The sequence below is a fragment of the Benincasa hispida genome, chromosome 1, assembly GCF_009727055.1.
Source record: "Benincasa hispida cultivar B227 chromosome 1, ASM972705v1, whole genome shotgun sequence".
Taxonomy (NCBI): domain Eukaryota; kingdom Viridiplantae; phylum Streptophyta; class Magnoliopsida; order Cucurbitales; family Cucurbitaceae; genus Benincasa; species Benincasa hispida.
In genome coordinates, this window is record NC_052349.1 from 14,062,564 (window position 1) to 14,077,396 (window position 14,833).

Genomic DNA, 14,833 nt, shown 5'->3' on the forward strand with positions numbered 1-14,833 from the left:
TTACCGTTTTTCTACTTTTTTCCCCCTTTTTTAAAGCCATTTTATCTTTATTTTTTTTTCTAATTAAAAAAAAAAAAAAATCTATATTTAGCCTCGCAACTGGGCCGAAGTTAAGGAGTCGGGGTGGGCTTACGACACATCTAGCTCCTACCTGTAGGCTTGAATCTAACAGCCCAACCACTGAGCCCAAAAGAAAAGTAAAAGAAAAAAAAGAAAAACAAAATTTATCAAATAAATATTGAAATCTAGTTTTCAAGTGACAATTGGTTATTGGTTGTTTTTTTGGTTAATACTTAACACTCAACATACAAATGCCAATTCAACTTAGCGCAATTGGCATAAGAATTTGTGAAGGTTCAATCTAATAACAATTATTTAGGCCATGTGCAGGTTTACTTTTTAATTTTTTGCTTAAGAAAATTAAACTTTTGATGTGATTGCCTTTTTGTTCTATATAAGTTATTTTATACAATTAGGAATATGTTTCGTCAACAAGATTGTAACTTGAGATAGATAAAGAGATTTCTACATAAAGACCTAAATAATGGACATATATTACGTTATTGTCTCGAACATTTCATTTTTTATATAAAAAAAAAACTATTGGTCTCCCTATTTTCATTGATATCAGTGGCTATTTACAATTTAACTCTCAGTGACTATATTTATCTATTTCTCACTTCTTCATACATACTCTCTCTCCTCCATGCATATATTCTCTCTCTTCAATAATATATTTCATATATTCTCTCCCCATATTTCACACTCATTTCTTCCTCCTCCCTAGGGTTGGCAAAATTCCTCGCGAGGCATCGGGGGCGGAAAATCCTCAAGTTGATCGGGGATAGGGACGGGACGGAGGACAGAGCAAGGATGGAAAAAGTATCCCCGTCCCGTCCCCGTCCTTGTCCCCGTGTATACATACATACATACATATATATATATATATTGGGTATTTAACTTAACCAAATCAAAACAAAAGGCTAAATCAAATAGAATTTTAGGGGGCAAGAAAGTCTAATTGGAAAACAAAAGGCAAAATGGGGAATGGGTCCCCAATGGAGGCGGGGATGGGGTAAAATCCCCCAACGAGGACAAGGTGGGGATCCCTCCCTCGCCCCGGCCCTGTTGGCAACCCTACTCCTCCCTCTCATCTTTTTTCTCCTTCCGGCGGTGTGAGTTGCAGGCGGTAGACAACGACGTGGGGGGAGAGAGAATCTCCAGTGCGGGCACGAGCAATTCGACGCGGGCTTGAGTAAACAACAACATGATTGCATACGAACACGTGAGACGACATGGTGCAAGGCAAAGCTTCTGGCACCGAGCGCGAGCAAATTCGATGCAGTCTCGGGCAGATCTAGTCGATGAAGGTGCGGGCTCAAACAAACGAACGACGTGAGACGGCATGGCGAAGCTTCCGGCACAGGGTGCGAGCAGATCAATGTGTGGACTTAGGCAGATCCAATCGACGGAGCTAGGCAAGAAGATCTGGTCGATAGTGGGGGGTTTAATATAAAATATGATGATATATATACTGTGATATATATAATCGTTCATTTTATATAAACGACGATGATTTCTATATTTAAATTTCTTGTTTTGTGATATATACGCTTATATATATGTTCTATGTTGAACATCAAGTCCATCTATAATTTATATATCATGGTAGATATTTTTTTTTGTTGATTTTTGAATACTTTGAATTTATGATATATGATATATACACGCTTGTATATATGTTCTATAATTTATGTTCTAAGGTATATTTAAAAATAACCATGAATAGTTGAGTAGATATCAAATATATTTACCAATATATTTCATATATATTTTTAGAATGTGTTCAAATAAACAACAAAATATATTATATGTACAGGTGAACAAACAATAAAACATTTCACATAATAACAAAAATCAACATGAAAAACGAAATGGAAAATAAAATCATATTAAATGTCATTTTCTCTCTTCAAATGAAAATGGAAAAAATGTATCAAATGCATTTTATCTCTACAATCGAAAAATGAGAAAAAATCATAATAAATGCATTTTCTCTCTTCATAATAAATGTATTATAAATGATTTATGTCAAATATCGAATTTATATATTGTGCTATATTTCATATGTTGGTTAGAATATTTTTAAATACCTAACAAAATGTTTTGAGATATATTTTAAATAACTATAAATCGGCAAAACAAAAAAAAGTGAAACCAACAAAAACAGAAATAAATTTCATTAAATGCATTTCACTCTCCAATTAAATTAAAAAAAAGAAAAAAATCTCAACAAATAAATACATTTTCTCTCTCAATTTGAAAATATGAAAAAAAATCTTATTAAATGAATATTTTTTCTCCATAATAAATATAGTTTCTCTCTCCATTATTAAGAAAGTTTTGAAAATAAGAAAAAAAATATATAAATCAAGAATAAAAATAATAAAAAGAGTAAATTTATATAAAAAAAAATACTAAAAATCTTTAGTAAAACAAATTCAAATTTAAAGACATTTTTGAAATATAGACGATTTCTTTTTATGTAAAAATCCCATAAATAAATCTACCATATATTGTTCTAATTCCTAAATGTTATGGGCTGCTCATGACTGAGTTTGGCCCACATAGTCTCTATAATGCGATATATAAAATTATTGTTAAGACAATTGTTAACAGTTTAAAGCGAGTTTTAGATTCCATGATTTATTTAAAGCAATATGCTTTTGTCCTCCAGTGGTCTTATTTCTGATAATGCGCTTATTAGTTATTGGATTCGACTGTGTTTATGCAATTAACTGCAACATAAAAGATTGCGATGAAATTGGATATGACTACAATATCAATCGAGTGAAATTTACTCTAAAGTGACGATAAAGATGGATTTAACTATATTTTTAAAATCTATAAATCCACTTGATATAAATTTGAAAGTTTAAAGTTTCTCTTACTTAGAGACATATTAGTTAATAATCACTAATTTGAAACTCAAAAAACTATTAAACAATTTTAAAAATTTAAGAATTAAATAAACACATACTTGAAAAAAAAAAAAACTAAACTTGTATTATTATTATTATTATTTTTTTGTAATTTACGTGAGATATAGTAAAACATAAAATATTGTTATAAATATTATAATGTATTAGATAAATGTCTACGCTTAATGTCAAAAGCCAAGTGTCTTCCTTCATTATCACATGATTGGCCATATGTCATACAACAACTTATGCTTAGTGTCACACATGTATTGGACAAAACCTATGAATTTTGGAGAAAATGGAGAATCTTGAAAAATTGTTTATTTCATACGATTTTATAATTATTGGTTAGACCTAATATTGTTAGGTGTGATTATTAGTACGCATAGTTGGTTTGGTAATGGACTAACATAGTGGATTGGATTTAATGTGGCCCAACAAATATGCACACGTCAAGCTGCCACGGTGGATCAAACGATCCCTGCTGTCCACCACCTTCCTCGAAGTTCCTTTAACTTAGCGAACAAATACTATCGATGCCCCAATTTTATTATTCTTTCTCAAGTTCAGAAATTTCATCTATGAATGCGATTAGGGTTTTCTCTTCTCCCTCTCCATCGCTTCTTCTGTAAACCTCCCTCCGTATCGGATTCCCCGCATCGATTAGTTCAGGTTTGCTAACTTTCTTTTCAATTTCAACCCTTTTTTTGGTCATCCGATCTGGATCTGCAATTTATCATTCATCCCATTCAATTAAGTAGTTCTGCTTGTCTTGTTTCCGTTTTTATGTGATTCTTCTTCTTTTTCGACATCAAATTCCATGTGTCGAACTTTTACGTTGCTGTTGATGAGTAATTTATGTATTTCATTGTTTAGATATTTAGGCGATTTATCGTCCGATGGGGGCTTTCATATCGAGATTCTGGTTCATGTTATTTCCGGCTAAAGAATACAAGATCGTCGTCGTTGGGTTGGATAATGCTGGAAAGACGACCACACTTTACAAATTGCACTTGGGAGAGGTTGTTACTACCCATCCTACCGTGGGAAGTAATGTTGAAGAGCTTGTGTACAAGAACATCCGATTTGAGGTGCACTCAATCTATCAGTTTATCAATTTACTTCTACTTTGCCTTCTCATCGTTCCATAATTTTTTTATCGGTGCTCTTTGTTTGTTGTTCATATATTACATCCATTGGGGATTCTTAGAGTATTGGTTTGCACTATGACCCTTGAATGCTCCAGACTATTGGCGTTGAGTTGTCACTTAAAATTGTGAGTCTATGGGTTTTGGCTGATGCAAAAGATTGACCTAGAAAAGGATTTGTGGTGCAAGATATAGCAATTGGTATGTTGTCTGTAAAGGTGGATACTTTGCGTGTGAAGTCCAAAACTAGTTCGTGAATAAAGCAATATATTCCCTTTTTATCTTCCCGAAGGCTAGTCTTGTGAAAAGCCAAGCCGAAGTATGAGATTTATCCTGGCTTTTTGTAAGACACATTTCAAGAGCATTTAACTGGAAACCTCCCAAAACCCCTCACAATTTGCAGTCTTTCAGAAGGGACATAGTTGGTTGATTTGGTTTGTGATTTTGTGTGTGGTTTCCTCAGATATTGTGATGGTTTATTTGCCAAACTAAGAAAGTAGAAACAAGAGTAATTGTTGGAAAAATGTATTCTCGCTATCTAGAAAAGGCAGTTATATAGGAGACTTTGTGCAAAACCTGTCTTTGTTCCTCATTTCGAAGGTTAAACTGAGCTTTTCCCTCAACTAAACACGTTTTCTTTTGGCTATATGTCTTCTCTAGGTATGGGATCTTGGTGGGCAAGAGAGGCTTAGGACATCATGGGCAACATATTACCGCGGAACCCATGCAGTGATTGCAGTGATAGACAGTACAGATAGCGCAAGAATCTCCATTATGAAGGAGGAGCTCTTCAGGCTACTCGGTCACGAAGATCTTCAGCAATCTGTGGTGCTGGTTTTTGCAAACAAACAAGATCTTAAGGATGCCATGACTCCCGTTGAAATCACTGATGCTCTTTCCCTCCACAGTATCAAGAATCACGATTGGCACATCCAAGCCTGCTCTGCCCTGACCGGAGACGGTTTATACGATGGTCTCGGGTGGATTGCACAACAAGTAACTGGCAAGGCACCTAGTTAATACAGAACTCACTCACTGCTTGTGAGATTCATTCTTACTTGTAATCTTGTGTTTAAACTCCGCGCCTTCTGTTTCATTTTACACAAGTCTGAGAGCAGTTTACATATCCTGTTTAATTCCATTTTGATTTCATAGTTGTATTAATTTTTTTTTTTATTTTAAAAAGATGGAGCAATATTAAAAGAATTGCTAGTGTCCTTCCAAATGAGGAAGACATGTGGAATTGGATTAAAAGTTGAGCTGTTTTTCTGTCCTTAAGAGGTGATCGATAATTTTAGAAACAAGATTATACATTTAATTGTTAACAATCAAACTTTTCCTTTTCTATAAAACATAAATTTTTGGAATGAAAACTATCGTTATATAAAAGAAGTCAAATTAGTGTCTATTTTGTTCTGTGTAATAGCTCTTTAATATTTTTTTTTCAACGTGATATTGACCAATTTGATAGGGAGTGTATTATTGAGCTAAGTTCATTTAAGTAAATATTCCATTTAATTTTTAAAATATTGAATATATCAATAATCTATTATACATATTTAATGTAAACAAATTAAATAGACAAAATTTTAATTTATTAGACACTTAAACACACGTTTGAAAACTAGACTTTCTAATTTAACCGGTAAAAGAGCATACCACATAATATCAAGCTATTAACCTATCCAATATATATTCTCTTTTCTTATCGTCAGTAGTGAAAAATTAAAGATGATCACTATTGACTGCAACACGTTGCCGTGGGATTCTGTTCAACAAAAGAGATAAAACCAACCACGAAAAGTTTTGCAATTTAATTATTTTTTGAAATTCTCAAAAAGTAAAAAACTATTCAAACTGCAATACTTGAACGTCACGAAAATTGAGAAAGTAATATTTTAAAATACTTTTGGATAACGTACTTTACTAGTGTTCATTCAGAAACTACTTCTTGGAATTGCCCTTTCCCTACCTCCAAAAAAAAGAAATTGTTTCAATCAAACTCACTCTATATTCTATAGCTATAGTGCTATACCAATTACCAACCAAACCCCTAAAAAAAAGGCAGTAAAATTGTTTTTGAAAACCACAACATGAACATTCATTAATGTGAAAGCCCTGTTACTGAGAAATGGGTGAATCTTGAGATAGCCAATGATCATCACATGAGTGAGCTTTTCGAATTCATTGGGCATTAGGCAATCAGGGCCTCACACTCTGTGGAAACCAGAAAATTATATATATATGTGTGTATATAAAATCAAACAGAATGGTTACAAAATCCAGCATCTGCATCGACATTGGCATCGATTCGAATTTTTCGGGCCTTCGAACCATCGATCCCAAGCTGGATTTACCGGGCCGAGAGTTCTGTAAAAAAATGAACGAATCGGACCATGATTTTGAATATGAAAAATGAATTAGCAAATGTTAAGTAAAGAAGCATACTCTGGAAGTAGAGGGTCTGATCTCATTTCTACACTGTCCAACAACCTGGTAAAGTTCAGATTCGATGTAAAAATAAAGAAACACTAAAAAAGTTGGGGATTTTTCATGGAACAAACAATGGAATTTATTGCCAAATCCAACTTACTCTTTACATGATGCTGATGCTTTGTCCAATTTTTCTAACTGCTCCAGCTCCTCCTGCAATTTCAACACAGTGGAATTCCATAATTTCCAGTTTCATTCTATATAAAAGTTCATCATTTTACCAATCTCAAATTTTTTTTGGCGACATCAGAGAGACAGAGTGGCAACACCCACAAACAAAAATCTAACTTTTTTTCCCCCGATTTTTTAAAAGGAACCATAGAAACTTATGGGGGAAGCAGTAAAACAATTGAACAAAAAAATATAAAAAACAAAATAAGAATTAAACCCATGAATTATTTCAGTAATGTCTCATTACAAATGAAAGTAAAAGTTGCTGGAAACAACAAAACAAAAGAAGTAAAAACAGAACAGAGAAAGAAGCACCTCCAGAAATCTAGCCTCTTGGTCGAGGCGCTTCATTTCGGCGAGCAGCCTATGTTTTCCGAGAGCATCGAGGGCAGATAAGGAATGAATCCGGTGGGGAATGGGAAGAGCAGCTTCCGCCATGAGTAAAGACAAAACCCTAAGATTATAGTTGGGAGAGAAAAACAGAGGAAGAAGGAAGGTATGAGGAAAAAGAGAGAATTAAAGAAGAAAAATGGAAGGGGACGCCATAAACGAAGCAAAAGAAGGTTCTTTGTGAAGAAATGGGAAGTGAAAAAGGGTTTTTGTTGTGTGTCAGAGAGAGTTGAAAGGGGGAAAAAGGAAAGAAGGGTGAATTTGTTTGAAAAGTTTGTATGCTTTCTCATGATTCTCTTATTCTGTCTGGCTTTGTCTTGCTTCCATTGGGCATTCGCCGAATTACTGTCTACCCCACCCACGCCTTCCTCATTTGGATCCTCATCCGCTAACTCATAATATATACCAACACTCATTATAGTTTATCAAAGTTTACGGTTGATTTTGACGTCCCAAATGGGTAGACAATTCAAATTCTAGAGATTTAGATCTATTTGGTTTACATTTAACTTAATATTTAGTGATTAACTCTAATTAATTTATGGTTTATAAATATATTATCAAATACCTTTTCTACCAAATAGACTCTTACTTTTCTCAAATATTATAAAATTGAGACATTAGGTTAAATAAAATTATAAAAGAAATATCCTTAAAATTTAATATCATTATTCTTTGAAAGTTTGTAATATTTCGTTTAAATGTATCAAAACTACTCTAGAAGCATAAATCTTATAGAATTTCTAATGAAGATTAAGATTGGAAACACTTAATTGGAGATTGAGAATGAAAACTTTGAGTGTCCTATAAGCCACTACCCAAAGTTTTAAATGAGTGTTGAGACAAAGAGTGGAGTTGTGAAGTTAATATGATATAAAATTGTTTTTTAGTAGTGAGGCACACGAACTTTTTGGACAAAAAAAAAAAAGTGGAGTTCACAACTTTACACTTCCAAACACCCTACCTCTCAATTGCTTGACAAACACCTCCTCACACATTTATGCTCTAATGGTGGTTCAGGCAAGGCCAAGGAGAAAGAGGAGAAGCATAGAGAGGGTACAAGGTGGCGGTAGAGGAGAGGGAGAAGAGTTGGTGGTGGTGACAGTAGAAAGAAAAGGGAAAAAAAGAAGAAGAAGTAGTGGGGACGGTGGAAAAGTTGGAAGGTTTTGTTATATTGTTTGAAAAGAAATGTGTTTGTGGGTTTGTTTTTGCTTTTTGCCTTTTTCTTTGTTCCTCAAAATGGAGTTTAACATTACCTTCTGTCCACCACTTACACTTTCACTTTCTCTTTCTCAAAAATAACTATATAATTTTCAATCTTTTCATTACATCCCTTTGTCTCATTGAGAAAAAGGGCAAAATAATCCCAATGAATAGAAATTTGATCATTCCAAAGTCAACATTTCTGTCTCTCCCAAAATTGTTGGTTTAAAATTCACCTTTCTTTTTATATATAATCTAATGATTTTAGAGGTAAAAATGGATGAGAGTAGTAGGAGTCTAACTAAAAACTCAAATCCATCTAGTGGTTTGATTTGGTTTTTAGAATAAAATTAGACATATCATTTGTATTTGGAGAAAACTAAAAAGTATTAATTTGAATTGATTTTTATTGAAAAACCAAACAAAATACGATCAAACTGAACATATGTGAAAATAAACTCTAATATTATATATTTTTTAATATTATAATTATTATGGTGCATATATATTTATTCTTTATAAAAAAAGGACCAATTATAATGATGTTTATATATTTTTTATTTAAAGAAGTGCCAAAAAAAATCAAAATATAAAATTTCGATCTATAAAAAAATAAATTCAATCTAAATTAGAAAAAAGAACCAGTTTAAAACAAAAGTAGAAATTAAAAAAATGAAAAAAAAAGTAAAAAACAAGAACCAATTCGATAATAAACAGAACCAAACAATATCCCATCTATTGGTTTTGTTTTTTATTAAACATTGGTTTGGATTTCTTCTCTATAAAATCATTGGTTTGATTAGATTCTTAATTATCCTAAAACCATCAAAATCGAACTGATTATCATTTTGAGAGAGAAAAGTGTGGATTGGGAGTAAAATAGGAAAAAATGAAATTAAGTTTAGTGAGTTGAGTATATTATTGCTCAAGACTTGTTAATTCGAACAAATTATCCATTAAATTTGTATTGTCATTCTTATTTTTTGCTAGGTTCCATTACGATCACCTATTAATTATAACAAAAGTAAAGCATGCAAGAATCTATTGAAATTTGCTTGTTTCAATAAAAAAAATAAAAAATAAAAAAATTAATCAAATTCTAATCTCTAAACCGAGTTTAATGAATAAAATTGTCTTAACAATAAATGCACAAATTAATTTAAGAAGAAATGCCCCCAAATTCACACATTTCAAAAAAGTCAAAATTTCTATGAACTCAATCAATTTTTCACCATGATTTTCTTTGGAATCGATTATAAGTTTGTGAGATTTTCCTGGCCATTCAAGATTTTTACTAAAAGTGTGAGTCTAAAACATTTAGATCTGTTGGGTAATTATTTGGTTTTTTATTTTTATTTTTGTTTTTGAAAATTAAGCCTATTTCATTAATATTTCTTATAATGATTTGCATTTTTTTAATTATAATGGTTGAATTCTTAATCAAATTTCAAAAATAAAAACAAGTTTTTGAAAACTACTTTTTTAGTTCTCAAAATTTGGCTTAGTTTTTTAAACTATGGGTAAAAAATAGATAACAAAATAAGAAATTTGGATGTGGAAATAGTGACTATAGATTTGATTTTGAAAAACAAAAATAACAAATAAAATCATTATCAAATCAGACGTTAAGTGTGAATTTAAAACATTTTTCAAAAGTCCTAATATCTAATAAGCTTGACCGTTGCCTCCATTTTTTTTTTTTAAAAGCTTGACCAACATATATTTCATTTTTATTGTAAGGTTTTCTCAACTGTCCTCTAAATTTCCTTATTCAAATTCTCATATTTGCATTTTTAACTTAATATTATAAAAGATTAATTTAAATAATATTTTGGTCAAACTTACAATTTTACCGATTTTAAAAATATCTATTTTGATCCTTAAACTTTTAAAAATTAAATGTGAAGCTTAACAAAATATCTTTAGATTGATGTCAAGTCTTATTTTATTGATGAAAATTGAGCAAGATGGACTTAAGATATGAAAATATTTTTTTTCCCTAAAGTTTAGAAATTAAAAAAAAAGATGATATTGAGTTGTTGAAGGAGGTTGCTTTACCGATGATATTGAGATAATTTTGAAGACCCTTTGAATTTAAGACTTGTTGATAGGGTGATATGACATTGTGAAAAATAAGTAATGTATATAGTTAAAAGTGGTTATAAGTGGTTCCAGAGATCTAGAGTTTACTCTCAATCTTCAAGCTCAAATCTTATGATTGGGGTTTGGAAGATTATTTGGAAGCTTAAAGTTCCATCTAAAGTTAGGCTTTTTATGTGGTGAGCAGTAACGAATATTCTTCCTACTAAGATTAATCTGTTGAAGAGAAGAGTGGAGATTTCTCCCTGGTGTCCTTTATGTTCTGATGATTTTGAAAGCATTGACTATATTTTATTTACCTGTCATCGAGCAAAGTCTATGAGAGAATTATCTTCTTGTTATATTCTCTTTGTTGATTATGATGATAGTTTTGTTGATAGATGGTTTGACATTAATTCAAGATGTAAGGATGATGAATTGTGTTTGATTGCTATTGGTTGCTTGTCTATTTGATTTGTTCAAAACAAGCTTATCCATAATGGAAAATTAACTCCCTACAAAATGAAGAGTAAATGGATCATCTCCTACCAAGAAGAATTTCTGATTGCACACAGTAAAAAATTCATAGGAGCTGGTAATTCACAGAATGTATAGATTCATTCTTTTCCTTGTTAGATGCCTCCTTTTCATGGCTGGTTCAAACTCGATGTTGATGTATCCTGAAAAAATTCTCATGATTAAACTGGTCTGAGAGTGTCAATCTGAAATTCGCTTGGAGTTTTGGTTGCTATGAAGCTGTAAAATTAAATCTTCTTTTTCCAGAGGTATTAGCTAAATCAAATCGATTCTTGAATGTATCAGAATGACAAAATCAGTAATTCCGCTTCAGAAAATTGTAGTAGAATCTGATTACAAGAGAGCCACTGATTTGATATTGAAGAAACAAGAAGTACGAGGTGAGGAAATATGCTGAGTGGAAGAGATATGGAGACTTTGAAATTTAAAAGTCTAAAGCAATTTCATATTTAAAGTGTGGAATTTTGTAAAAAAAGAAAACACATTCACAAGAGAAGTGGAAAGAACGCGCTGATTAAGCGCGTAGACACGCTGCCGGAGGGCCGTAGCGGTCGACACTTGGAAATCCACTAATCAAAAGAGCTCGCCCCTATCATCTTCTTCCGAGTGTTTTGTTTCTTCAAAAAATGACTTATTATTTTCTTTCTACCATAATATCTCAAGTGGGAATTAAATATTCTTATTTGCAGGGTGTAATGAAAATGAGTGAATTATAATAAATTTGAATGGCAAATATAATTAGATTGTTTTTTTATTGTATTCATTAATCACATTTATTATTATCGTTATTATTATCATTACTGTTATCATTACCGTTATCATTACCTCTAAGAGTCAAACGGTAACGATAATAGTAAAAGTGTCAAAATTGATATTTTCTTTGGAACAGTACCAATAATCGTAATCATAACGAGTAACTTCTAAAGTAATTAGATTGAGCATACTCCGCTCGTTAATCCGTTTCCATTTTTTTTTACTACAGATTTGGAAGTAGGTCCTATGTGTTAGTACGGATGCATAACACAAGTAACAATATTAAAGGTAATCAAATGGGCCTACTTTTCACATTATCATAAATTTATTACCTTTTTATCGGGATAAACGTGACTTTAGTTTTTAAAACTTGGAATATTCAACTTTAAAATTCATTTGACATCACTGTAAAAATATAACATAGTTTATTAATTTAAACATGTACTTCAAACATAATAAATTTAAACAAATATATAAATTTTTATTATTAATTATGATATTCTAATTAATTTATATTTATTTGAATAACTAAATTTAAGTTTTAATTAATGTTTAATATAAAAATATTCAATTACTTTTACTTTGATAATTAATTAACATAACAATATGTAGCATCCCAAATTTCAGAAAATTTAAGTTAATTATCTAACATTAGTGAGTTTAAATTTTCCTTTCATTTGAAAAATTGAGATTAAATTGAAATAATTGAAAAAAAAATTTTATTGGTTAAATTGAATTTAATTGATTAGATATTTGAACTAATTGTATTGAAAATATTGAATTTTGCTTTTATTTGATTTTGAATTTTAGAGCAATCTTAAAAAAAATAAATTAAGGAGATAATTAATTTCAGGTGGTTTTGAATTGATTTAAATATTTGGAAGGATTTAATTTGTATCAAATCGATGGATTTTATGTCATTTAATTTTGGTTCTTGAAGCCTAAATTAAGATACTTTGAAAAGTTAATTGATTTATTAATTTAATAGAGTCTTTAGAGATTTTGGATATATTGTTATAAAATATTTTATTTATCTTTTCAAAATTTGAAAAAAAAAAAGAATTGAGATTTTTTTCGAAATTAAATGAGAGTGAAAAGAGGCAAAAGATTGGGGAGAAAACAATTCGATTTTTCAGCGACAACTTCCACAAAATTGTCGATTGCCGGAGTTTGAACAGTTGGATTGTGCTCAAATTTGGCAGTCTATTCGAGACATATAGAGTTTCATTTTGAACGGTTGGATTGTTGTTTGAAGCTCTAGTTTGTTCGTAATCGCTGCTGAATAAAACCTGTAAAACTAGAAATTCTCCTTCTCTCTCACTCTCACAAACCCTTCTCATGCAAGACCCTCACTACCAACTGCTAACCTAAACAATTTATGTCGTCTGACAGCAACACCCGCTGCCTATCTATGGTTGCCACCGCTGTTGATACCATTGTCACCGAAATTGATATTTTAGGTAAGTTTTAGAATTCCTGGAGGTTCTTGACCACCCATTAGCTTTTGGCTCAAATTGGTTGAGATATCCTTTATATTTCACTTTTATATTGAAGTTTGGGAGCATTTCTGGTCACTATCCAACAAGGAAAACGAGTTTTTGAACAATTACTATTCGAAGTTTGGAGATCAGTGGCATGCTTTCTAGTAGGATTTATGGTCGTTCGGTCCTTTTGTTGGTTTTAGTTCAAGTAAATTATTGGAGTTGGTTGTCGGGATAACTGTCCTTGACTTAATTTAGTAAATGGTACTATTACTGGTGCCTTTTTGCCAGACGGCGTATGTTAGATTTATAAAGTTAAGTAATGGACTTTAGAAACATGATTTTGTCGTTGTGATATACTTGTTGCATGATAGTTATGAGTATTATGAGCATGTTTGAAATTTTAAACAGTACTGAAATTATGTATGTGATGCATGATTAGACCAATAGGACAGTTACCATCTCGACTTGATGCATATTTTATTTCAGAGGACCAGCGAGTCTAGTTTCAAGTTTGACGGTGTGCATTCAGGCTGCTAGACATGCGTGAATCGACAGGTTCACGTTCATGTTATTTTTTCATGTTTGATAGTGTGCCTACGGGCCGCTAGACATGCGTGAATCGACAGGTTCATGTTCATGTTACTTTTCCATGTTTGACGGCGTGCCTTCGGGCCGCTAGACATACGTGAATCGACAGGTTCACGTTCATTTTATTTTTCCATGTTTGACAATGTATTTTCGAGCCGTTAGACATACGTGAATCGACAGGTTCACGTTCATGTTTCTTTTTCCATGTTTGACGATGTGCCATCAGGCCACTAGACATGCGAGTCAAGACAACATAGTACGTCCTTTGATATCTTTTCATTATTTGAAATAGTTGTAGTTGTTTGAGCCACGGGCCCAACATTCTCTGCTTGTGGATACATAGCCTGATCCCGGTTGAGATCACTTATTGAGTATCTTTATACTCAACCTTTCTTAATTTATGTTTTTCAGGTAAGGAAAGGAATGAACCGACGGGTGACGAGAGAGACCTGTGATCATGCCATATGAGACATGTAAATCGCTTCTGCTTAGTTTACGTTTTCAAGCTATTTAAAAGTTTTGATTTGAAACTCGATGTTGGTCAAAATTTTATTTGTTTAAGTTATTTTTTCTTCATTATTTGAGGGGCCTCGATCAATGGTTTTACTTATTTGTTATTTATTTTGGAAAACTGTCTTTATTATTTTAATGAAATTTATTTTCCTCAATGGTCAAAATGTTTTGAATGTAAATGTGTAATTATGAGTAACGACCCTTATCAGAGTACTCAAAAGGTCGGGTCGTTACACAATATATATATTTTAAAAGAATACTTCATGTTAGATATATTTAAATAATAATATATTTAATTAAAGTATGGGTTATGTATGTGGATTAATAATTTATCACATTGGGTTATTTTGTTAGATTGGGCCCTATTATGTGATCTAATTAATTAAGGCCCTAGATTCCTAATTGAGTATGAACTTAATGGTAGAAGCCCATTCCTAGTTAATTAGGGTTTAATGGGAACCCTAATTGATCTAGTATATAAAAAGACCTTAGG

General features: G+C 31.7%; 2 protein-coding genes across 2 annotated transcripts; one reads left to right on the plus strand and one right to left on the minus strand.

The window, feature by feature from the left end:
- Nucleotides 1-3,493: 3,493 nt before the first annotated feature.
- On the plus strand, nt 3,494-5,335 carry LOC120085263 (ADP-ribosylation factor-like protein 5). Its single transcript, XM_039041205.1, has 3 exons — nt 3,494-3,653; nt 3,858-4,072; nt 4,790-5,335. Exons 2-3 carry the CDS (start codon nt 3,881-3,883, stop codon nt 5,147-5,149), a joined length of 552 nt encoding a protein of 183 aa, XP_038897133.1. The 5' UTR covers nt 3,494-3,653; nt 3,858-3,880; the 3' UTR covers nt 5,150-5,335.
- Nucleotides 5,336-6,347: 1,012 nt separating this feature from the next.
- Nucleotides 6,348-7,550, minus strand: LOC120088884 (guanine nucleotide-binding protein subunit gamma 2). The gene is made up of 4 exons (XM_039046327.1): nt 7,109-7,550; nt 6,723-6,775; nt 6,578-6,622; nt 6,348-6,499 (listed from the first exon to the last, which is right to left on the minus strand). The coding sequence occupies exons 1-4, from the start codon at nt 7,229-7,231 to the stop codon at nt 6,403-6,405; spliced, it is 318 nt and encodes a 105-aa protein (XP_038902255.1). The 5' UTR covers nt 7,232-7,550; the 3' UTR covers nt 6,348-6,402.
- Nucleotides 7,551-14,833: the final 7,283 nt, after the last annotated feature.

Excerpts from the sequence above, each read along its gene's own strand:
- LOC120085263 (XM_039041205.1), top strand. The coding sequence starts at position 3,881 with ATGGGGGCTTTCATATCGAGATTCTGGTTCATGTTATTTCCGGCTAAA. Across the intron at positions 4,073-4,789 it reads ACAAGAACATCCGATTTGAG|GTATGGGATCTTGGTGGGCA; the intron begins GTGCACTCAATC and ends TGTCTTCTCTAG.
- LOC120088884 (XM_039046327.1), bottom strand. The coding sequence starts at position 7,231 with ATGGCGGAAGCTGCTCTTCCCATTCCCCACCGGATTCATTCCTTATCT. Across the intron at positions 6,776-7,108 it reads AAGAGGCTAGATTTCTGGAG|GAGGAGCTGGAGCAGTTAGA; the intron begins GTGCTTCTTTCT and ends TTGAAATTGCAG. Across the intron at positions 6,623-6,722 it reads GCATCAGCATCATGTAAAGA|GTTGTTGGACAGTGTAGAAA; the intron begins GTAAGTTGGATT and ends GAACTTTACCAG.